Here is a 26,402-nt window from a genome sequence, read left to right as displayed (position 1 = left end):
ACGTATGGAGGAGTTGACTCACTAAATTCCATTGATTCAATGGGCCTCCTTTAGTGTGATTTACTGTGCTAAGCAACAGGATTTTGGCCAGTGCATAATGCTGAGAGCTCAATCTCTTGAGGGAGAACAGGTTTTAAAAAACAACTTGCAACTCACTTTAGGTTGCCATCTTGTACCCAATGAGCCAGGATGTGAGTATAACAGGATTTCTGAGTTAATATGCATAGGATTTTTCTATTAAACAGATTCTAGTCCTGCTTTAAGAAAAGCAATATGGCCCTTTGCTTTTGCTTTTTAAGATTGTTTCTAAAACTGGTTTTAATGTTCTCTTTTGCAGGAAGAAGGCGAAGAACAGCCAGTGACAGAAGTATAGTAACATGCTTGAACAATTTTTTGGCATGCATTTTTCTTTCCTCTGTGGTGCTTGCTTGTAAATTTCATAATATATCTCTTTATAATTCCCCCCCCCCCCAAAGCTAAACATCAAACCATGTTCGGGCTGGAGTCTATGATTTATGATTACCTTTGAGTACAGGAAATTCACCTAATTGCTGATTCTTTCCCAGCAAAATAGCTTGGATATAAAATTTAAGTATTGAAATAGTGGCTGAAATATTAATGTGATAGGCGTAGCATAAAGTTATGACTGTGGAAGCTCACCAGAGTTACACCCAGTCAGTCCACACTGCATGCCAGATTGCACAAAAAAATTATGTGCTTTTTTTTCAAGCCACATGTTTTTAAAGTACTTTCACTTTAAGGACTTTTTCCCTGTACCCCCCCCCCCACAGTCATTTTAACACTGTTGAATGCAGAGGGTTTCAAACCTTAACACCTTGTCTTACCAGATTGAGAAGAAGCCTATTTTGGGAGGTCTGGCCAAGGTGGTTGTGGGACTACTGTGTTGCCCATCAACTAGTGTGCCCAGTGAGAGATGTTCTCTTGGGCAGGGGATGTTGTCAATCCAAACTACTTATGCCTGGAACCTGGATATGCAGAAAAATGTATTTTCCCTAAGGTCGATTTACCACTGCTGGGCTTCCCTTAAGTCCCCTTTAAGTAAGAGAGAGAATGATACTGTCTGCTTACAGAACTAGGTATGCCATGCTTCAGTCTGCTGCCCCCTCCTGCTGTCCCTTTCATTCTTCCAACTTCTACTCCAAGATTGTGCTTTCTCTCTCAGCTCTGCTGTGCCCCATGCTGCTGGCACATTTCCCACCCAGTACCAGCTATCTGCTGCTCCAGTCTGCCTGCCGGTGCTGCCCAGCATATTTGCCCGCTCCCCAGTATGATCTGTTCTCTGCTTTCCCAAAGCTGCTGGCATGTCTTGCTGCTACTCCCACTGTTCAGGGTTCAATTAGTATGTCCATTGCAGTCATTTCCTAGGCATTGCTGTTGGTGTGCACTCTTATTGTTTGGAATAATCACTGGGAAGGTGTCAGAGGATACAGGAAAATCCTTTAAAAATATTTTGCCTGTTTATTTATTGGACTTATATACCGCCCCATAGCGCTACAAGCACTCTCCGGGCGGTTTACAATTTTAATTATACAGGCTACACATTGCCCCCCCCCCCAGCAAGCTGGGTACTCATTTTACCGACCTCAGAAGGATGGAAGGCTGAGTCAACCTTGAGCCGGCTACCTGGGATGTTTGTATTTTTTTTAAAGGGGGGGGGGATAAAGACTATATAGTATTCATATTGACTGTAATGGAGTTCTGGATACAGTGGTGCCTTGCTTAAAGATTGCCCCGCATTACAACGAATCCGCTTTACAACGATCTTTTTGCGATCGCAAAACGATGGTCTAAATGGGGGAATTTCACTTAGCAATCATCGGTTCCCTGCTTTGGGAACCGATTTTCGCTTTACGACGATCAAAAACAGCTGATCGTCGGGGTTTCAAAATGGCCACCGGGTGCTTAAAATGGCTCCCTGCTGTGCTTAGGGATGGATTCCTCGCTATATAGGCGAGGATCTTTGCTGGAAGGTGAGTTTTTACCCCATTGGAATGCATTGAACGGGTTTCAATGCGTTTCAGTGGGGTTTTTAATTTCGCTTTATGGTGTTTCCGCTTAACGGCGATTTTCCTGGAATGGATTATCGTCATTAAGTGAGGCACCACTGTACCTGGAAATTCCAAATTTTAAAAATTCCAGATCCAAATGGCTGTCATTCAAATTCCAAATCCAAATTCCAAATCTGAATGTTAGTGCTAGTGCACATCCCCACTGGACAGCTCAGTAAGCAGCGATTTGGCTGGTTGATTCTAGGATTTATATTTTAAAAATAACTTTCCCAAACTGTTTGCACTGCCAGCTTTTTGTGAGCCAGGTGTTTTCTCCATCTACGACTCAAGAGTCCTGGTTCCATCTTTGGTCCATCATGATTTCATCAGCTTCTGAAATGTATTTGAAACAGAACCTGTTCTTAAAATAAATCAGTCCCCGTCCCTTCCCACATTGTACAAATGATAAAAGGGGCTCTCCCATGTTTGAACAGGAGGTGCTCAGGAAAATGTCCATGTGCTCAGATTGTCCAGAAGCATGTCAAGTAATAACCATCAGATCTGAAAGAGAGGCAACACCCTCTTAAATGTGGGGCATAGCTGACGGAAGGCCAATAAATGTGAAGTACAAGCAGAAGACATTTGGAAATGAGGCAGACATTTGTGGGGAGGGAGCAAGAGTGCTGCAGGAGGGGAAAAGCATCTTGGATGCAATGTGCCTCTCTGGGGATCTCAACAGAAATGAAGCAACCAGGTTTTTTGGACTATAGCTCCCAGAATCCCAAAGCAAGCATGATGGGTGCCAGGCAACTCTTCCCAGATATATTGTTGGGCTTGTTTCCACCTGTGCTCCTTTTTGAAACGAATGACGTCTGCTTCTGGCTGTCTCTTTTGATCTCTCTTGCTTAGGACAAAAAAGATTTTGGATGCATATCAATAGAACTTTCTATTCACTAATAATCAAGAAAATCATTGTTTCAATTCATTATTAAGCTCCTTTCTTTCTACAAGGCATTTCAAAGTAATGTTAGATATCTTGACCATAGTTTTGACCTGAAAATTGGATCATATTATGGCAAATATAGGGACGTGGTGGCACTGTGAGTTAAACCGCTGAAGCCTCTGTGCTGCAAGATCAGAAGACCTGCAGTCATAAGATCAAATCCACGCGACGGAGTGAGCCCCCATCACTTGTCCCAGCTCCTGCCAATCTAGCGGTTTGATAGCATGCAAAATTCAAAAATGCAATTAGATAAATAGGTACCACATCGGTGGGAAGGTAAACAGCATTCCGTGTCTAGTCATGCTGGCCACGTGACCACAGAGGATTGTTTGCAGACAAACGCTAGATCTGTGGGTTGGAAACAGAGATGAACACCGCGCCCTAGAGTCGGACACGACTGGACAAATTATCAAGGGGAACCTTTACCTTTTATGGCAAATATGCTGTCGACATGCACCTTCTGTCATAACATTTTGTCTACATAACTTGCTGAATTCATTTCCTCTCTGCTAGGAGTCTGCTGTAAGATAGAAGCAATATTCTGTCACTGGTAGAAGGAGGTTGTTAACAACATACAAGAACTGCCTGAATTTAGAGCACTCTAGTACAGCCATTGTCATCTTTTAAGCTAGAAGTACAAACACTATGGACTTTTATTTCAATGAGTTACTGCCAACAGAGATGTAAAATAACAACATTAAAAATATGTTGTATTTCAATCTCTTGTATTTACATATTGAAAGTCGCTTTATTACATCAGGAATATAAAGTATATAGCTGGGTTGGGATAGAATTATCATGTTTAGCATATTAAAACTAGAGACTATAATTCAGACTGTCATTGCAATAATTTTTTTTGATGTGGACTATAAGGCACATTCTTGGTTTTTCCATTTTATGAGGAGCAAATCTGAATTTGTGTACCTTGGCTCAACAATCGCTGACACTCTCTCCCTAGATGTTGAGCTGGATAAACACATTGGGAAAGCAGCTACCATGTTCTCTAGACCCACAAAGAGAGTATGGCTCAATAAGAAGCTCACTGCATACACCAAAATCCAGGTCTATAGACCTGTGTCCTGAGCACACTCCTGTACTGCAGCGAGTCCTGGACCCTCTGTGCATGGCAGGAGAGGAAGCTGAATACCTTCCATATGCGTTGTCTCCAACACATTTTTGGTATCACCTGGCAGGACAAAGTTCCAAATAGAGTAGTCCTAGAACGAGCTGGAATTTTCAGCATGTATACATTACTGAAACAGCGCTGTCTACATTGGCTTGGGCATGTTGTGAGAATGGCTGATGGTTGGATTCCAAAAGATCTCCTGTATGGAGAATTAGTGCAGGGAAATCGCCCCCGAGGGAGACCACAGCTGCGATACAAGGACATCTGCAAGCGGGATCTGAAGGCCTTAGGAATGGACCTCAACAGATGGGAAACCTTGACGTCTGAGCGTTCAGCCTGGAGGCAGGCGGTGCATCATGGCCTCTCCCAATTTGAAGAGACACTTGTACAGCAGGTTGAGGCAAAGAGGCAGTCCTGAAACCAGCAAAATTAGGGAGCTGGACAGGGGACAGATTGTATTTATCTTCAGTGTGGAAGAGATTGTCACTCTAGAATTTGTGTTCTCAGCCACAGTAGACGCTGTTCCAAGACCTCCATACAGAGCACGTTAACATAGTCTCTCGAGACTTAAGGATGCCTACTGGACTGGAGGAGCAAACCAAAAACAGTAGAAAGAATATAGTCTTACATAAACATCTGTTACATAATTTTTAGAAAACATTTTTGGGAGAATAAATACATGGCCATCATGTCTGAAACATTCATTATTCTACATGATAACGTTGCACAATCCATTTATTTATGTATTTTTCTGATTTAAAATGAAAAGTGAAACAAAACAAAAAATGAGCTTCAGACGAAAACAGGGAAAGCCCCCAATTTTCTCTAATTTTGGAGATGTCTTTCCCCTCCCACCTCCATATTTTTGATATCAACAGAATGGGGACTTTCCATACCTCCCCACTGCAGGCATATGTGAATTGGTTGGTTGGTTTCATCCTACCCTGGAGCAGGTTTTGGGAGTGCCCAAGGGACTGCAAGAAGGAGCAGTTTGCTGTATCCGGCAAACTCCAGTGTACCTCAAGTAGACCCTTGGCTCTCAGCCACTGGGTACAGTCTTCTGCAGACATCCTTCTGCATAAGCCCCATAGGAATTAAATAGCTCCTTTCCTTTAGAGAGAAGATATAGATTGGTTAGTTAATATATCGGCCTGTAGAGGGTAGGTTTGAAATACATTGAATGGACAAGGTTTTGAGATCTGGCTTTGGCTATTGTTTTTTTCATAGCAGATAGGAAAAATAAAGAGAGAACATAATACTAAGAACAAGATCATGTTGTTTTAAGCTTAGTACATTTAGGGCTTATCTGCACTGTCCTTTTGGAGCAGGCTGGTGTGGGCTAAATAGGGTTGTCTGGGGCCAGGTAGAGGTGAATTGTGCCATTGGGTGCAATCCTCATATTCAAATGGCAGATTGGAGTTCAAGCAACCCTATTTGATCTGGCTCCTTATGATATTATGAAGTTGTTTAATAAGGAAGCCACTTCAGGACATCAGTAAATTGAACACTCCCTCTGTTCCTTGGCAGAGAGGCAGAGAAATGGAAATTTCTTTTAAGACTCAGGTAGACTATCACCAAGGTACTATCTCTCTTTTTAAAGAAAGAAAGAAAATGATATTTAAGAAACTACCTGCAGCCGAATCCATGGTCAGTGATAGTCTACCAGAGTCTTAAAATAAATTTCAGTTTCTCTTCTTCTCTGCCAAGGAGCAGAGGAAGTGGTCAGTTTGCCAATATTCTGAAGTGGCTCATTTATTAAGCCACTTCACAATATGAAAAAATCAAACCAGAAGGAGCCTTGATAGCCAGGAAGGCTTGCTTTTGGTCCATTCCCAGTGATCAAAGATGCTGAAAATGAACCAAAGCAGAGAAATCCTATACACCAGGGGCCCCCAACCCTGGTCCGCAGGCAGTTCGTGGGCTTCGCAGGACCGGGCTGCATGCATGCATGGTGGGCGTGGCGCGGGTGAGCAGGTATGTTTGTGGATGGACATGGCATGCTCGCAGGTGGTTGTGACATGCATGCATGCCCCATGATCGCGCCATGCCCATGTGCAAGAGCGCACCACACCCATCCGTGAGTGCACTATACTCACCCACTAGAGCATGCGAACGTGCCACACCTACCCGCAAATGTGCCACGCCCCCCCAATTGGTCCACGGTTCCGAAAAGGTTGGGGACCACTGCTATACTCGTAAACACAAGCCCCTGAGAGGGGATCAGAAAGGTGCAGAGGTGCAGGTAAGACCACTCTGTGGACAGTTTAGCTCACTCCATCTATTACGTTGCCTGATTTCCAGAAAAAAAGAATGAATCAACTTGTCCCCACAGTGGGATACATGCCTGTCTGATCAATCCCCAGCTTGCTTTTCACAGGACAACATGCAGTATTGATAAGCAGCAGAAACATCCTCCCCCTCATTGTTGAAGTTTCAGTTTTCCAAACTGACTTCTGAATCCTATACATATTTGTCCAGACTTAACCTCCATCCATTTCAGTGAAACTCATTTGCAAGTAGAAATGCTTAGGATTTTGGTATCCATGGTCGTATCCATCTGCCATTTTTGCACTGTTTGTCACTCTGAGTGTACCTAAACAGCACTTATTGTAATCAAACACCTGATCAATTGAATTATATATAAACATTCACAAAAATGTTGTGATGTGCTATATTCAGATGATATTTTGGATGAAGTTGAGGTGAATCTTAGTTGCAAAATAGTGTTACTAATAACCATTCAAAACCAGTACATGTGGGTGTATATATAGACTGCAGTTGGAATTTATTATCTTGGTTGAATAGTTTTGCTAAGAAGAAATGGTTATATTCATTCATTGCTATGTGTGATTTCTTGATGTTTGGCTGTATAAAAAAAATCAAACATTAAGCTTGTGAAAAAAATTTAAAGGTTCTGTTTCTATATTGGGAAAACAAAAAAGAAAATTTCCATCATCTTACAGTGATTGCAAATGGAATATAAAGCATTCAAATCAGGATTTTCCTTCTCAGAGAATTACAGCCTTGATGTGTGAATGAAGAATCCATATTTTATAAAAGGATCTGTGAACATGAGATTATATTCTACCCACTCCTGCTTTTCTTTCAAATTACTATAGATTTTGAATACAAGTTTGTTTCTCCAGTATTTTGAATGTTCTTTTGTTCTTTTATGAAAATAAGGAACAGGAGGAAGCACAAGAGGAGGAGGAAGAAGAAGCAGAGGAAGGAGGAGGAGAGGAGGAGGAGGAGGAGGAGGAAGAGGAGGGAGAAGAATCTTAGTACATTTGTAGGAATTTTTTTCCCTTCAAAAGATTGTTCAGGTAACTAGGTCATCTGATCTCAGCTTCCATCTGGAAATCCTCATTGTCAGTTTTCTTAGCTAAGAATTAAAAATAGAATTAAAAAGTGGAGAAGGATTGATTTCCCTGTTTGGTAATGCAAACAGTAGTAACTGTAACATCTAATAATTACCATTACTTCTTTCCCCACAAAGTAGGTCTTTTACACAATTATAATGGGAGAAAAATAGAATATGAGCCAACCAGCATAAGCAATTTTGTGCCATCACTTTTAGTGTTTGACACCGACTCAGTTACACCGTTCGGCTTCAATGACAAAATGGGTGTCATTGTTAATGGCAACTGCACGTGACTGAAAGCTACACCATTTGCATAGAACCAGCTACTAACATGCATTGAATCTGAATGTTAGTAGTTTGTACAATGCAAATGATATGACTTTCCACGGGCAGTTGCCACCAACAGTGACAACCATTTTATCATTACATTAGACATTGAGGTTGCACTGAATCCCTTCTGAGATTGAGCTGGTATCAGATTTCATTACAAATCCACTGAATGCACTAGCTCCTGACCTAGATTTTCCACTTTTAAGGTGTAGGCATATGACTAAAAGGACGTGGTGGCGCTGCAGGTTAAACCGCAGAAGCCTTTGTGTGCTGCACGGTCAGAAGACCAGCAGTCGTAAGATCAAATCTATGCGACGGAGTGAGCTCCTGTCGCCTGTTCCGGCTCCTGCCAACCTAGCAGTTCGAAAGCATGTAAAAATGCGAGTAGATAAATAGGTACCACCTTGGTGGAAAGGTAACGCGTTCCGTGTCTAGTCGCGCTGGCCACGTGACCACAGAAACTGTCTTTGGACAAACGCTGGCTCTACAGCTTGGAAACGGGGATGAGCACCACGCCCTAGAGTCAGACATGACTAAATGTCAAGGGGAACCTTTACTATATGGCTAAAATGTCTGGGGGTGCACACACAAGCCTTGCTCTTGAGTTTCTCAGCTGGTTTTTTGAATTTACAACTTTTCGAACTTCATGTAAGTAGGAAAGTCTGCAAAGGACATTTTGCTGAACACACCCTCTTGATTGGAAACCTTAACTGGGTTTCTGATTGTAGATGTTCTGAAACTGCATTCAGCCAGATGTTCTATAATTGCATTCAGGCAAATGTTGTAGACCCTTTGCTGAAGGTGAGCAATCTAATATATTTAAAAGGCAGCCAGATGCTTGGGAACATTTTGGGCCATGCCTCTCTCCACTTCAACCCTTCGTGTGACCTCAGGTTTCCTTCCTTGTCATGCCAACTGATAATTTGGCAGACTGATGCTACCTAGTGCTGTACGTTAGAGATAGGCATGAACCTTGATTTGGAGGTTTGTGCTGGTTCATACGCATGACATGTGTGATTCCCTTCCTATGCCTTCCTGGTCAGTGACCCACTCACCAGTTGGCGTGTGCTCCTCTCCTCCTCCTCTTCAGTTGTTTGACCAGTCCCTGGCTGGAGCATGGATTTGCCTGTCCTACCTCCTTGGCTGAGTGGGCAGTCATCCAAAGAGGTGGAGCAGGGAGTCGCGTGCTCCTGCTGGAGACTGGTTGAGCAGCTAAAGAGGATAAGGAGAGGAGTGTGTGACAGCTGTTGTGTGTATGTGTTGGGGGGGGAATCAGTTGGGGAGGTGGGAGAAGGAAATGCCAGGCACCAACCTCCGAGGTTTGTGCCCATCTTTATTGTAAACTATTACTGCAAATGCCAACAAGTGTTCTCTAACACCTTTCATACAAATCATGTAATGTAAATTATCATTATGCCTTCTAGAAATATAATTTGGCCTTCTACACAGTTCCTAGTCAGTAACAGAAGGGCACTCAGATCTACACCGTAAATATAACATGGCCAGCATTGTCTTCTGAACTTTTCACTGAGTTGTGGCAGGAGTGGTAACTGATATTGTTGTTGATGCTCTGTTTAAAAAATCTTATGAAACTAAAAATGCTTTGAAACTTTGCTTACACTATTTGTACTTTTGGAAATGTTATATTACTAGAACCACTTATTTTGCTGAAGTTAAGCAGATTTTGGTCTAGTGAGTGCATGGAGGAGAGACCATCTTGTAGGTTCATTTGAGGCTCTTTGCAAGCTTTAATGAAAGAAAGGAGGGATAGAAAGACAAATAGACAGAAATATTATCTGGAATTAAACACTGATGAGAGCTATTTTAAAAAAACTGTTCAGATTCCACAGTAGTACTAGTTTTGCTTTTGTATTTTAATATTCCTCAGCAGTTCAGGCAAGCATGCTAATATGTCTAAAGGGTACCTCTATATGGTCCTGGCCCTGATAGGGACATGGGAGGTGTGGCGACCATGAACATGTATGAATCAGTGCTGTCATGTTACATTAGGCCAGCATTATAAAAATCTGCTCTGCTAAAGTGCTAGTGATAAGCTGACGTCCTCACAGTATATCCAAAATCTCAGTGGAAGATCATTTGGATTCTGATCACAAGATGATGGCAGCCTGACTGCCCTCCTTTAACTTGTTCTATCTTTCCAGAGGTAGGAAACATTACTTTTTTGGACACTAGAATTCCACAGCTAACATGGGGTTCTGGGAATTGTGTTTAAAAAGAATATTGCTTCCCAACTTGGGTTCTCCCTGTCACAGAGAAGAAACCTGTTAACAAGGTTTGGGCTGTTGTGCAAGGGTCCCACCTTCTCCTGTTTTTCATGTGCAACTTCTGGAGCTGAATTTACCATCATGTGTATGAAACTACGACATGCATCACATTTTAAAATGTTTTCTCAACAGGAAGCTGAAGTCCATGGCAAATCATCACAGTGTGAAAACTAAAAGCAACCATTTCCCTTCATGCAAACGGAAAGCCATCATTGCCTTTTTCTGTACGACTTCAAATGTTGGCATTGATGTGACTTAAAACAACAAGCAGCCCCACGTACCATCTTCATATATGTAGACATGTGTGTATGGTATCCTGGCTTTGCATCAAATGGATCTTCAGAGTTTCAGAACTTGATGGCCGGCCAATGAACCTTGTGGGTCTGAGTTTTAGGATGTAGGTGCCTCTTGGTAGGAATTGTCTAATTCTCCATGTTTGTGCCAAGTACCTTTATGGCAACAGTCTGATGAAATAGTATTCAAAACTGGAAGATACAAAGTTGCTTCTCATGTATCTTATCTGTGCTGGCTTGTCTCTACAGTAGCATTTGAAGTGGGTTTTATTTTTAAATGTACAGCAGTATTTGAAATAAACACATTTCTTGCCAACAATCCACTTGTTTCTACTGGCATTACTTTATCCAAGTAAATGGTCAAAGAAGGAAATTATATGTTATGTGAGATCCTTTCATGGAGGAAAAATTCTCTGCAGGAGGCTCCCCTCCCCTTGTTTGTGTAGGTTTTTATGCTAGTTTTGTATGAGATTAGTCATGATTTCCATTGTTCATGACAGGAGAGCTTTTTGAAGAGTACCACTGATTGTGAGGTATTCACTTATGAAAAGTCAAGATGTCCTCTCCACTCCCACCCCCATGCCTCTGGAAAATTATTTTCAGCTCTCTGAGCAAGGGCTGCCACTCATAGATGGAAGGAGAGCAAAATATCCTCATTCCTTGCTTTGTAGTCCTCCTTGTGCTCTGTGGGCGGCTGCCAAAGACTATGGGCACAACATTCCAAAAGGGCATCCAGCCTAGTGAACTTGTGAGCCTTCATGAAACTAACGTGAGCTTCCAATAGATGTTACATTTTTAGAGTAAGGGTATGTACAGGACAAGCGTGCAAATACCTAAGATCCAAGTTTGGGAACATTGCTTTTTCTGGAGCACGGCTCCAAGCATTCATTCCAGTTACAACCAGCCAGCCAGCATGGCCTCTAATTCTAGCACATGTGCTGCAATTTGATGATATTGGTGCAGTAGGAAAGCTGAAAATCAAAGTAAAAAATTCTAGTGGAGATCCATGAATAAGTACTGTGCTGTTATGATTTGGATTCTGAAGGGGATAGTGCTTCTTTTTCAGTCCATTTTCCTGATTATGCCTCTGCACGCTGCCTTGGAAGCTGTTTTGTTGCCCAGTGAGGAAAAATAGGCAAGTTCCTATATATGCAATCTTTATGTGTTGCCTATCAAGAAAACAGCTGCTTTAACATCTTGGAGGGGTGCGTAAGGATTTTAAATAAGAAAAATGTGACGGTAAGGGGGAGGGTCCTAGAGTATTATGCCAGATCTAAATGTATCCCATAGATCTGCTATTAAAATCTTAACAACGGCAGGAAATCCTATTACTGGACCCCCTGCATTACATTTTGTTCCTTGTCTGTTTCCAGGCATCACAAGACCATTGCTGGCAGTTGACTTTACCTTTAAATGAGCCTCTTCCAAGCTGCCCACCCTCCTTATAACTCCCATAATACTAAGGCAGTGTGGCCAAGGGCAGGGGGTGAGGATGATGGAAATGATAGTTAAACACTATCACAAATACAATCTGTCCTACAATTTGTAGGACAAATACAATCTGGAGGGGCTGGGTCATCAATGGTTGCCTTAGATGAGGGTCTGACAGTGTGGTACCGTATATTTTTTCTTCCTCCTGAGGAAAAAAAATAAGCACAAAAATGGTCAGTTCTTTCCCCAGAAGAGTCCAGGGCCACAATTGGCTGTTTCGAGACTGTACTGCTCTGTTTAAGGCCCCAAACACAATTTCTTAAAAAACAAAAGTTATCTTGAAAAAATAAGCACATGCTACCCACTAAGATACTAGGGAGGGCAGACATGAAACTTAAATCTGCAGCGGCTGCCCTTAGGTGACAAATGGTTCGGACTTTAGCAGAAGGATCAAAATCTGACAAGGCAACCCAGCAAGGCAGTGTTTAGGCAAAGTTGTAATTGTGGAGGATTGTGAATAGGTTAGAAGTAACCTAGCCTTGTCCAGTAAGGACCAGGGCTATATGCCTTATAAAAGGACGTAGGACAAATACAATTATCTCAGCAGCTTCTTAACTCTATCATAGTCCCGTGAAAATGAACAAGACATCTCTAGAACAGGGCATTGTGCACAGAGCAAGGCTTAACCCTTTCCCCAATCTGTGGAGCACTTAAATACTTCCATCACTAGTGGCCTAAGTCTGAGTGGAGGAGTCTCTCAGGATGAGCACCCCCTGCCAGAACCAAGGGGTGCTCCAACTTTTATTTAACAGTCTACCAACTGGATTTTAAAATGTGATGAAATGCAAAATATCCTTGTGCCCTTGACAAACATTTTACACTTCGGGGTTTATTGTCTCTCTTAGGTATACAGATGTACATCTTTCCCTGTCAGAGGATTCATGTTGCAAGCACTGAATTGGTACAACTGTTTTAGTAGAATACATTGCCGATAATTAGAGATGGGCATAAACCATACAAATGCTTTTTAAGAAAACCACCCCACACAAAAATCCAAAAACGAACCTTTTTTAAAAAAAAGTTTGTGCTTAGGGAATGGGAAAACTAAACCCCTGACCCCACAGTCTGCACCCACCCCTTTCCACTGCCCTCATTGGGATTGTCCATTTGCAACCTACACCTGCCCTGTCCCCACTGCCCCCATTGACCCCCTACCTGGTCCTGCCTGCTGTCTCTGCACTTGTGCCCACCTATCAGCTGATAGGCAGGGACATGCACAGAGACAGCGAGCCAAGCTTCTGGAAGGGAAGCCATACCTGCTCTTTCTCAAGATGGCGGTGGTGGTGGAGGACAAAGAGAAGGAGGCAACAGGACCAGGTAGCGAGGTGACAAGGGCAGTGGGAAGACCGGGGGTGTGTGTGGGGCAGATGAACCAGGAAGTTTGTTCAACAGTAAAAAAAAAAGTAGTTCGGGTCAGTTCAGCTTCAGCAGCTTTAACAAACCAATGCATCAGCAATTTTTTTTTTTAAATGTCCTGGTTAGTTTTTTAGATTGTGCCTATCTCTACCAATAAGCAATTCACAGAAAACATGGCTGAAGCCTAAAATGCTGAGCAATGTAGAATTTGCTGAACTTTAAAAAAAATGTGGGTGAATATATTTAAAAGACAGGATTTTTCGCTGACTCTGCAACCTGTGACAGAATTTTGCAGCTTTTTGTTGTGGTTTGTCTATTTTTACACTAACCTACCAGCCACATCTGATAGTGAATGAGGGAAACTCCATTTTCTCTAATGGCTGCTCCATTCTATGTTTAGTTCTTCTGCTGCTTGTATATGATGTAAGAGTTGCTAGAGGAATCAGTACTTAAAAACAAACAAACAAAAATAGAATACTGTTTTCCTGTACATCAGTCTATGGTTCCATTTATTTTTCGTTAACAAAAGAAAGTAATATTAAATAATGAAAATTATTATGGGTGATAAACCTTAAAGAAATGTTCTGGTGGAGAGACTGTCTTAGGGTTACAGTGCTGAAGTTCAAGAATGTGAATGTTTTGTTAATGCATGGACTGAACTGGACAAAGAATGGAGCTATAATAACAGCTGGAATGAAGGCCCTTCAAGATTCGTTACAGAGAAATGACAGAGGTTTTTTTCCCCCCTCCTCCTTTGCATTCCATTCAGAACTTCATGGAAATGAAGGGTGCAATCCGATGGTGGGAAAGGCATCTATCCAGTCATACTGGAAAGTTGCTTTGCAGGGAGCAATCTCCCTTAAAACTAAACCCTTCTGTCTGCCAGGGAATTGCTCAAGCCAGCCCCCCCGCCTAAGCAGTAACCCTACAGTTGGGCCAAAAAAGTCCAACGTGGGCATGAATCAGGATTTGGCTGGAGCACAATTCCCCATACATTGTTTAATTGCTGGGAAATAAATCATGCAGGACTCTTCCACAAGTGGTCCAAAATGTGATTTATTCCCCTGTATGATCACAACTGAAGTTTCCATTAGGGAATACAGTCAATAAATGGTATCAAAATGCTGGGATAAAAAAAATGGTATCAAAATGCTGTGGCTCAAGTGGCGGGGGGGGGGGGGAAGAGACTTTTGACATTTTCAGAAAAAGAAGCAAAGTCCAGGAGAGCAGGCAAAACTGGCTGAGATCATGATTGTGTAGAATAGTTTAAAGTACTCAAGGATAAAAGACTGTAACATCAATATTTGTAGAAGCTGTAAAAGAGATTAGCTGAAATTAAGCACAGGCAAATAGCATGCATGAAACTGATTTCTCTCTTTGTCACCTCAGATTAAGATCGCCAGTGTCGACCCAGCCGTAGCCCCATTTCTCTCATAGCTGTTAAAAACTGTTAACAGTCCCAATTGATGCACAGCTCTCAGTTTTTCTACTTTATTATCCAAGTTGTGGCTTTATATCTAAGGGAAAAGACACAGACTATTTACTGTTTCGTGTAGACACAGAACCAAGCCCTCTCAGTGTTGTTTTATCACTAGGTGCAGAAAAGGCCTCTGACTATGTCTCCTGAGGTAACTGTTTGCTCCCTTGCATAAATGAATCTTTCTATCTCAGTTCATGGCTTCTATCAATTCATTTAAATATCAATAACCTGAGTCCTGATACATAAGCTCAAACGTTCTCCAACTGTGATGTGCTGTACATCATGGGCGCCTGCTGGGATCAAGGTTCTTTCACTTAGCTTCAGAACCACTTGCACATAGCATTAAAAGTCAAAGAGTACTCAGCCTGCTCTTCACTTCCCCAGCAGTACAGGAAAGACAATGTTATAATACCTCAAATATGAAGGCACCAGTTGGGCCCAGTCCTTGGCTGTCAATGTGAAACTGTCAATAGTTCACAAGAGGTCCTTTCCATTTGTGTGAAAAACTATTTAAATTTAAAAGGGCGCGCATGTGTGTAAAGAAAACAGATTATTCTTTCTCTCATTACTGAGGAAGCTGGAAAAGCAATTAACATGGGAAGTGATTCATATTGCATTCAGATTCCTTTAACTTCAGCAGCTGATGCGAAGGAGTTTCTGTTACATTTAATCCTGAAAAAGCAGGATTTTTTTTTAGCTTCCAGTTTTGCATTTTGTGTTCTACTCTTGCTATTCTCCCTTTTTAAAAAACCAATGCGATTTGTAAAATTTTGCTGAAATAAAAGCCAATGTGTCTGTTAGACACACACAATAGCAGACTGTGGATAGCAGGAAGTAACAAATCGGGTGTTTGGTACTAAGGACAAACTGCTGCTTATGGGCACTGATATTACTTTAGGACTATCTCTTGCTTGCTTGTGGGCTCTTGCTCAGTTTGGACATTGGACATTAACAGATAACACAAACACAAACCACCAGTATTAAACACAGGTATACCAACACATGTCACATTTATACATCCAAACTATAGCTATAAGTGCATTATACAACTTGTAATTAGAAAAATGACCAGGAAGTCAGAGCACAGAAATACACCAGAGGCAAGAAGACTTTTGTTATTCAGGTAACATGATATTAATTATGATGTAGCCTAAAGAAGAAACCATTTATAGACATGAGAGTTCAATGGCCAGCATGGCTGGATGGGACTAGTCCCCAATTCCAAGATTACAATATGTTCTTTAAGGGCTGGTAACTTTGTGGTGACCTATGAGTGGCTGTTACGTTGTTAATGTGTGTCAAGTTGCCTCCAAGTCATGGTGACCCTATGAATGACCAATCTTCAAAATATCCTAACCTCAACTGCCCCTGCTCAGATCTTGTAAACTGAAGCCTGTGGCTTTCTTTATGGAGATATCTTGTCCTTGGTCTTTTTCCCCCCTGCTGCCGTATGTTTTTCCCAGCATTTTTGTTTTTTCCCCCCAAAGAGTCCTGTCTTCTCATGATGTGCCCAAAGCAGGACAGCCTCAGCTTCAACAGAGAGTGTTCAGGCTTGATTTGACCTAGGGCCCACTTGTTCATCTTTCTGGCGGTCTAGGGTGTCTGCAAAGCTCTCCTTCGGCAACACATTTCAAACAAATCAATTTTTCCGTGTCAGCATTTTTATACTGTCCAGCTTTCACACCTATACTTGACTATCAGAAATATAAGACTGTGGATGATCTTGGTCTTGGTCTCCAATGACACATCCTTACACTTGATTATCTTTTCTAATCATTGCTGCCCTTCCTAGTCTCAGTCTTCTGATTTGTTGGCTGCAGTCCCCATTAGGATTGATGACTCAACCAAGGTGTACAAAATCTTTATTTCAATTTCTTTATTGTCTATGCTAAAATGTTGTAGTTCTTTTGTAGTCATAATTTTTGTCTTCTTAACAGCTGCAGTCCAGCTTTGGTACTTTCTTCTTTCACATTCTTTAAAAGTCATTTCAAGTTATTGCTGCTTTCTTCCAGTAAGAGAATGTCATCTGCATATCTTAAATTACTGATGTTTCTTCCACAAATCTCCACTCTTCTTTCATCTGAATCTCATCTGGCTTTCCATATGATATGTTCTGTGTACAGATTGAATAGACATGGAAATAAAATGCACCCTTGTCTGATCCTTTTTCCTACAGGCAACAATTCTGTCGTTCCATAATCTGTCCTGACAGTAGCTTCTTGTCTGCAATATAAGTTATACATCAGGACAATCAAGTGCTGAGACACTCCCATTTCAGAAAAATCCATAGTTTCTCATAATATATGCTGTCAAAAGCTTTACTGTAGTCTATAAAGCATAGACTAATCTTTTTCTGAAATTCTTTGATGGCAGATATTTGTAATATGATCTCTAGTGCCTCTTCCTTATCAGATTTATGCATACATACATGACATTGCAGGACCTGGTATAGAGCTAATGGATTGGAGCATCTGGCTTTTCAGTTAGGGGGTCTGGAGTTTGGTTTCTCATTATGCCTCCCAGGAGAGCAGCCAGATGAGATAATCCAGGACATGTGTTGCTGAGGGGGTTAAGCCTCTTGCCACTGTGGGCCTGAATACATTATATGGCCCCAAAACATCACCAGAAGAATAAATTGGTGAACTATTTTTGAGTACTTTGTACCAAGAAAACCCCTAAGAAAGTTATGATAGGTGGTGGTGGTAGTGATCATGGTGGTGGTGGTAATATATAATTATGTAATTTACAGCGTTTCTGATGTATCCATCATATTTCCTGTCTGATACCAGGCCTGTGTCAAGTGGGTTTGATCAAAGTGATACTCTAAAAATCCGTTGCTCTTTTAAGATCACAATAGATTGTAGTGTTGCTTTTAAACCCAATATTTCTTGTTTAAAAGAGTGCCACTTACCAAAGATGTTTTTATTTGCTTGTGCTGAGAGAAAACACTGATCACGTAGCTGAATATAAATATTTCTAGTCCATTGGATCTTTGTGCCAATTTTTCTGTGTAGTTATAATTGAATCCAATTTGAATGTTTATAAAGGGGATCTAATTGAAACCCTTTCTAGGAATCCTGTGTACCCCTTTCCACTCTTTTCCCTCTCCTTCTCTTTCTCCTCCCCACTCCCCTCCCCAATCCTAGCTGAGCAGAGCCACCTGCTCAGAGGCGGTGGTAGTGAAGGCAGTGGAGGGGATGGTGGGGATGATATATGACCCAAAAGTCAGGTATTACGTGATCTTACACCAAACTGGGTAAAAAAAGATCCCTCTCTCGATTTATTTCATCAGTGGAATCAGGCCCTCAGTAAACCACTTTGGAAACTCAAGTGGACTTTGCAATAGAACCTCTTTTTTTAATAATAAAAAACCCTTTTAAAAAAAAAGGTAAAAGTTTAAGACGGGGTGGAGCGCAGCACAAACTCTGCTCCTCCCAGAAAAACTAAGCCACAGTGGCAAATTGCCACTAATTAACAAGATTACTTTCTTATATTCCTGACAAAAAGAATTTGAGATTAAAAATATTGAAAGGTGGAGGAAACTGACAGATGCCTCCTACTTGAGGGCTCTGAGTCTCAACTGTCCAAGGTGTGGATTTGAATCCCTCTTTAATCAGGAATATTAAGTGCTCAACTGGGGTGTCACCTCCCCCACCCCCAGATCCTCATGTTTTACATTTACTTGGCAGGCTGATACAACACTGTCCTCTGTGTACTGGGGACATTCATATCTACGGAATATGGCTGATGCGTATTGGGAAGAATTTACCTCCATTCTTTGAGATTTTACTAACATATGCAAATTTCTTCATATTTAAAACAAAAAGAACTCAAGAGTTAACAAATTTGAATGCAGAAGAAAGTGGCAGTGACTCAGAAGCATTAAAGAGACTGTTCTTGATATTTAGAGGAGACTCATATTTGCAAATCAAAGCTTTCATATGCAAAAAGTCAATTTTATCAAGCACTACCCTTGCACAGATTGCTCTCCTTATGCAATTATGAACGAGAGCAGCAAATCAACAGACAGTACTAGTTTCAAAGTAGCTTTCTAACATTTCAAAAATACTGTTGGAGATCCTGACATTCTAACCAGCTGGATTTAGGGTCTTTTTTATTATTAATATTTCCTTCTACTTTACGCAGGGCCACGGATTAGCTTCTCACCATGCTTTTTGTTTTCCTACCATTCTCAGTTATGCCTTAATAGGAACCAAGCATGCTTGATTAGCTTGGTTGCCATGGATACTACTTAGTCACAAGCAAAGTAGCTTTTCACAATCCACCAGGCTTCAGTTTTGGGAATCTTAAGGGGTACAACAAAGGCTTTTCTGTACTAAAGCAAGCACTGAGAGGAGGTTGATTGCAACATTAGCATGGGTACATCCTGAGCCTCAAGACTGAACAAGCTTTCACATACTCCATTATGCTTCCAGGGTGTTAGCAACAAAATGTCATATATCTAAGTATTTGTTGAACAAAGAGGACTGGGTTTTTTGTGTGTTTTTTTTAAATAAGGTGCCTAGTTTCTGCACCACTCTGCCTCTGAGGAATGCAAGGATGAGGAGTAACCCTCAACCTCTTAGCAACCCTTGGTGTTTCAGTGATAATCATCCCCTTACCTCCTTTCTTCAACTGACTCTATTTAATGCTTTTATTTGCCATGTGATTTAGTAAATGTCTGGCAGTACTTCTTTCTGAATGTTATTTGGAAGGAAGGATTTGAACCCAGGATTCCTGAGCCCACACAGCCCCAGGCATTTAGGGGAGATTCAGTACATACCAGAATCATAGCAATGAGCTCTACCCTTGTGCGGCAGCATGCCAACAATGGGATTATATGTCAAGATTAGGGGTGTGAGAGATGGCTCCGAGACAAGTCAGTCTTCCAGGTTGACAGCAAAGAGACTCAGAGACAGTAGGTTCCTTCACCAGCAGTGTATTTGCAGACTATGTACAATAGAAATATGTACATCAGTTAACAGACTCAATAATACAATAAATGGACAATGCTTTATGCAGCAACTCTCCAACACAACAGTCCATACATCACCATAGTGTGTAGCACTTATATAGTTTGAACAACCAATCACTGGGCACATCACATGATGTCTTTTCCCAGACGTTACCTCTTGTCCAATACACATTTCATGGATTGCGTCAGCTTGCGGTGCTGACTCTGTGGCTGCACACCTGTTTTAAGATGGATGCCTGTTAGTAAACTTTGGTACATGTACAAAAGAGTAAATTCTATATTATGGGTCATAATATCCTGACACTATATACCATACATATCCGTCTCCACATTGCAGATTTTTCTAAGGAATTTGCAGAACTGTGGGTCAACACCTGCTGTGTTCTTCCTACACTCTTTCAGGCCCCTCCTGAAAGGAGCTATTGTCTTTCTAGGATGGTTATTAATTGAATCTGACACAATAAATCTGCTATGTAACTATAGCCATTGTTTGAGGTTTGCCTCAAGTAACTGCAGCAGGCTGTCTGGCCCTGATCCACAAGCCCAGGGGAGAAAGGAAGTCACCCAGGCCCCAGCTGGCAGAGATGTGTTGCCGGAGGTGGAGGAAGGATGACAGCCTGATGGAGGACAGCTGGAGGAGGGTGCCATGGTGGGAATAAGAGAGCAGGAGGTGCAAGGCTCAGGGTCATGGCTAACCATGTCAGATAAAGGGGAGATGTTGTAGGAGGCAGGTGACTCCTGCACCTCTGCAGGTTAAAAGAGGGATAGAGACCAAGTAAGCCACCTCCTACTGCCCAGCCCATTCAGTCGTGGAAGGGATCAGGGACCTGAAGGTCTGGTAACACAGCCAAAGTCATCCCAGCCTTGACATCCTTGCTGCCTGATAGGAGTCACAGAGACTACCCTGACCCAGCTTCGGCACTAGAGACACAAACACTAACAGGAGCAGGAAAGGGGATTCCAGGAGGAGCAGCGCCATGGAACCTGGTCCCCATCACCCACCTTTAACAGTCCTCCCTAAAACAAATACACTCCAGACTGGGACTCAGACTTCCTGCCCACTTCTCTGGATCTCAACTTTCCCAGTAAAGTCAGCAGTCCAGGGTATCCACAAAGCCCTCTTCCAGCACCATATTTCAAAAAGATCATTTTTTTTCTCCTGCCAGCATTTTTTATACTGTCCAGCTTTCACACGCATACATGTTGATGGGAAATACAGGAGTGTAGATGCTCCTGGTCTTGGTCTCCAGTGATACATCTTTACACTCGATGATCTTTTTTAATTCCTTCATTGCTCCCCTTCTGAGTCTCAATCACATTCTGATTTCTTGGCTGCAGTCTCCATTTGGATTGATGCATAAGGGCAAGTGAGTGCACAGCAGAAACCTCATGTGGAAAAGCTCTTGAAACTCCGTTCAATCAAGATTTTGGATACTGAGGGTGGATTTTTATTATTATTACCAAAGTGATCATAATCATTTAAAGGATTCTTAAAAAGCAGCCTGTATAGTAATGTGGCCCTTGATGAGTTAAATATTAGAATTTGCACTGTGGGTTAGAATTAGACTCCACCCCTGCACATTTCTTTGCTCTATTTTTCTCTTATTGATTCTATTCTTTCCTTGTCTGGTCAGCGAGAAAGAGTATATTTATCTGCCTGAAAAAGCAAACATTCAGTTCTACATAGCTAAGCATTTGGTTAGGGTGGCACCCACAAGTGATTGAAAACAATTGTTTTCGACTTCCACTGCCATTGTTCCATGATTTTACAACATGCTCTGAAATTGGTAAACATTGCTGAATTATTCTTGGACTTTTAATGGCTGGAAAGATTGCCAACAAACCAGTTTTAATTTGCTAAGGACATATGACATTTTCAGTGCAAGAAATGATAGACTTGTTCCCACCCAAGCATGCATTTATTTGTATAAAGGCCAGTTTCCTGCAATTTTTCCTTTTGTATATGGAAAGTAGCACTCACTGTTTTGTTTTTGGAAACATTTTGTGGGCTAGTCCTCAACTAAGGATGGGGCTGTGGACCTAGCCACTGGGAGCTGGTTAAAGCCCTCCTGTCTTTCACTGCCTCCCGGAGATTGTTAAAATTCATGTTGGTAGCTTCGGTGACACTGTCCAACCATCTCATCCTCTGTCGTCCCGTTCTCCTCTTGCCTTCAAACTTCTCCAACATCAGGGTCTTTTCCAGGGAGTCTTCTCTTCTCATCAGATGGCCAAAGTATTGGAAGCCTCAGCTTCAGGATCTGTCCTTCCAGTAAGCACTCAGGGCAGTCAGCCTTCTTTATGGTCCAGCTCTCACTTCCATACATCACTACTGGAAAAACCATAGCTTTGACTATGTGGATCTTTGTCGGCAAGGTGATGTCTCTGCTTTTTAAAATGCTGTCTAGGTTTCTCATTGCCTCCCTCCCAAGAAGCAGGCATTTTTTAATTTTGTGGCTTCTGTCACTCACCATCTGCAGGGATCATGGAGCCCAAGAAAGTAAAATCTGTCACTGCCTCCATATCTTCCCTTTCTATTTGCCAGGAGGTGATGGGTCCAGTAGCCATGATCTTATTTTTTGATGTTGAGCTTCAGACCATTTTTGCGCTCTCCTTTTTCACCTCATTAAGAGGTTTTTTAATTCCTCCTCACTTTTTGCCATCAGAGTGGTGTCATCTGCATATCTGAGGTCAAAGATATATAAAGAGCTAAATGTTATGTGATACTTGGGTAAGGGTTTTTATCGTGATGTTTTCACACATAGGAACAAAAATGCAATAAATCTATCTCACTGTGCATGTGTGTATATGTTCACATGTAGTACTGTGGTTTTTCAGGAACTTATATAAGCAACAGATTTGGAGGCAGACAGAAACAAGTGTCCTACCAGTGAAGTAAAAGCTGCTAGTATTCAGTGCATTCAGATTCCATGACATGTGATTCCTCCATTCTAACTTAGTTAATATGGTTTGCCTTCATGTGACTAGGCAAACAATGGGAATTCCAGGTATATATAAAATCCTTCTTAACAGCTAAGCCACCAACACAATGAAAGGACCTAAATGAATTGATGTTTCCAAAGCCCTGCTGAGAAATACTGTGCAATCATGGAGTGTGCCCAGCTTCCCAAAGACCAGTAGGTTATGCTCCTGCAATACAAAACCAGTAGGTGCCCCTGGTTTTAGTGAACCCTAGTTGTTTGTCTCTTGGATGCATGGCTTTCATAATGGTTACTTAACATGCTGAATACTCGTCCATTGGATCCAAAACCAGATACAAATGTTTACTTCCTTTTAAGATATGCATCATAAACACACCCAACTTTACTATATTTATATTCCTAGCTTATTATAAATACCTTTAAATGCCACAAAATAGTCAGTATCAATAGAGACTTTGTCAAACACCCAAGGTATTTGCTGCTTGTTTGCACAACTTGCTTCCTTGTGCACCTTGATTGACCTTGACCTCTAGTAAAGCACTTGCTCTTATATTTAGGCAATATCAATGCAAGTTGTCCTGCCCATACACTGGGAATTTGGTCATCCACCTAAGATACTATTGATGAAAAAGGGCTCAATTTTGACCCTTGTGTGTTCATTGCCTTGGTTATGAAGATGTTATGTTTCAAGTGCAGAAGGTTATCTTTCTTGTGGACAAGCTAAGAGCCTAGAGTATTTTGTAAAGATATTTTGGGCTTTCCAAAACTGGGCACACGCAACATTTGTCTTGTTTCCCTCCCTTTGGTTTCTTTTTGTAGGTCTCTTGTCTCTAATCTGTTATGAGTTAGTTAGGAATACATAACTGCTTCATTGCCCTCCTACCCAAACCTAATTTTGTACCTGTTCTACAGGGAACCAGGCTCAGGAGGTGTCCCACTCCACATCATCCAATTTTTCTCCTCTCTCTCCATGTGGATATAAAGATATTTGTACACCTGATTGTTTCTGAACCAAGGCTGATCTTGCTATTGTAGATTTGTGACAAGCAGCTGTAAAAGCCAGGATAGCCTTTGCTCTCTGTGATTTTCCAAGTGATCTTGACCTACCAGGAAGTGAAACACTTTATTTCCCCCCTGTTGTTGTTTAGTCCCTAAGTCATGTCCAACTCTTTGGGACCCCATGGACCAGAGCACACCAGACCCCCCTGTCTTCCACTGCCTTCTGGAGTTGGGTCAAAGTCATGTTGGCAGCTTCGGTGACACTGTCCAACCATCTCATCCTCTGCCGTCCCCTTCTCCTCTTGCCCTCACATTTTCCGAGCATCAGGGGCTTTTCCAGGGAGTCCTCTCTTCTCATGAGATGGCCATAGTATTGGAGCCTCAGCTTCAGGATCTGTCCTTCCAGTAAGCACTCAGGATTGATTTCCTTCAGAATGGATAGGTTTGTTCTCCTTGTAGACCAGGGGACTCTCAAGAGTCTCCTCCAGCACCACAATTTCCCCCCTAATCTAAAGTAAATGTGCCAGCTTTTGATTGCATTCATTTCTTGAGATTGCTCTAAATCTGTCCATTTTACATTTTATATGCCCAGCCTTTATCATTGAAACTCATGTTTTGTGCTGCATCTCTGCTACATGTAGATATCATCCTGTAATGTTTTTGTAGTTCCAAAATAATAAAGTAGTTCCAAAATAATAAAATGTTACGATTTTGTTACTAAGATTCCCTCTGTGTTCTGTTTCCCGACTCCCAGCCAGTGAACTGGGAAAAGTGTTTCCCCACAATGCAACTGTCCTCGATTTCTGTTGCTGCCACCGCCTTACACCTCCTTACTCATGAGTAAACAGGGTAAATCTGCATAGACCTGTAGCACAGGAGAAGAAGACGATTTCCTGTGTGGATAGAAGGATTACTCAAGTGAGAGTTAAAACAGATTGCTCTTAAAAATCTTTTAAATATGGACCAGACCACACCAAATTTGCCAGGGTCGACAGGCCCAATATTTGTAAGTTTATTTCTTCATTTTGCCTAAGTACGCTGAACAATTTTCAACACAAAAATACAGTACAGTTCTCAGTTAGACTATGCCTTTTTTGGCTCACTAAAAAGCTACAAATAAGGCAAGCCTTCAAGTTCTACAGAACACCAGGCAAAGATGGTATAAAATTCAACACTCAAGAATTGGGGCAGCTTGAAAGCTTACCTTATTTATTTATTTATTTTGGACTTATATACCGCCCCATAGTGCTACAAGCACTCTCCGGGCGGTTTACAATTTTATTATACAGGCTACACATTGCCCCCCCCCCCCCAGCAAGCTGGGTACTCATTTTACCGACCTCGGAAGGATGAGTCAACCTTGAGCCGGCTACCTGGGATTTGAACCCCAGGTCGTGAGCACAGTTTTAGCTGCAGTACAGCGTTTTAACCACTGCGCCACGAGGCGCAGTGGTTAAAACTTTTTAACAATCCAATAAACATATTGCTCAGTGCAAGACTTTGCTTCTATGGATGGATCATTTAGCTCTTTTTTTTGGTACCTTCTATTGGAAATATTGGGATACCCAGTGTAGTGTAGTGGATTGGATTGGATAAAGTGATGGAGTAGGGCACTGGCAATCAGGGTTCAAATGCCCATTTGGTCATGGAACCTCACTGGCATTATGGAACTGGTAAAGCCACTTCTTAAATATCCCACATACCTTGAACACCTTATTAGGGTCACTATGGGTCATTTCTGACTTGATGGCACAAAACACCAACAATTTGGAAATATCATGATAAGCTACCCAGGAAAAAATCTCCTGCCATTAGAAAGGGTCTCTTCTATGAGATTGCATTCTGTGAGTAATCTATCTCTTTTGTCCTCTAGGCACAAATGCCAAATTGACTGCAAATGACTTTTTGGTAAGCAAGATACCTGAATTCTTTATCCTATTTTTCTGATGTAAGGACAGATACCAGCTCCACTTTCTTCTGCTGCAAGCCTACTGCAGACACCTGCAATCGAGCACTTGGTGGATTTAGGGGTGGGGGTGGGGCAGCAAGTCAGGCCACCACCATCTCTCGGTGGGTAGCCTGTGAACTGACAGTGCTTTTGTTACGTGGCCTCAAACAGAATCTAAAACTTCTAGTTTAACTTTCTGGTAATCTGACTTGCATGAGCTATGGCCATTACATCTGGTCATTTTTAAAACTTTCTATTTAAATCCCACATTTTATACCATCTTAGCCTGACAAAGAGTTCTGTCATCATACGTGTAACTTTTTAGTGATCCAGTAAAAGATATTACTTAACCTAGAAAGATATGCTTCTGTTTATAATCCCAATATTTCTATCTCTGTATTCTCGAAGGCTTTCACAGCTGGGATCCGATGGCTCTTGGGAAGTGGAAGAAAGCAATTTTAATGAGTTTGTATATATAAGGTAGGATGTGCTTTACATTCAAATTACAGAGGAATTTGCACAGAAGCAGGGGAAGTACACAATGCTCTTTCCGGCACGCTCTTATTCAGCTCTCCTGTGCATATCTTCAGTGGAGCATATGCTCAGGTAAGTGTTTTATATTGCTATTACCTTAATGTCACACGTGAGTATGATCTACATAACAGGAAACATTCAGATTTCAGAGACTCTAATGGAAGCTACTGTAAAAAAGAATAATAGTTTGGTTAGTGTTTTGGGTCTCTCAAATAATTACTATTCCTGTTTCACTAGCAATAGCTGAACGGATCTGGAGCTGTTTTTTTCCTT

At 41.7% G+C, this 26,402-nt stretch overlaps 1 protein-coding gene across 2 annotated transcripts in view; it reads left to right on the top strand.

Annotated features, from left to right (window-relative positions):
• SH3BGR (SH3 domain binding glutamate rich protein) overlaps positions 1-10,726 on the top strand; it is a 68,647-nt gene extending 57,921 nt beyond the window's left edge. For both annotated transcript variants that reach the window (XM_072994149.2, XM_072994148.2), the window contains exons 6-8: positions 338-367; positions 7,322-7,461; positions 10,247-10,726. In XM_072994149.2, the coding sequence (XP_072850250.2) occupies positions 338-367; positions 7,322-7,420 (129 nt within the window). In that variant the 3' untranslated portion in view covers positions 7,421-7,461; positions 10,247-10,726. The remainder of the gene's footprint in view (positions 1-337; positions 368-7,321; positions 7,462-10,246) is intronic.
• Positions 10,727-26,402: the final 15,676 nt, after the last annotated feature.

This window comes from Pogona vitticeps, chromosome 3 (assembly GCF_051106095.1).
Source record: "Pogona vitticeps strain Pit_001003342236 chromosome 3, PviZW2.1, whole genome shotgun sequence".
Taxonomy (NCBI): Eukaryota; Metazoa; Chordata; class Lepidosauria; order Squamata; family Agamidae; genus Pogona; species Pogona vitticeps.
The sequence above is the reverse complement of the archived record's forward strand: the minus strand, read 5'-3'. Positions and strand labels throughout refer to the sequence as shown.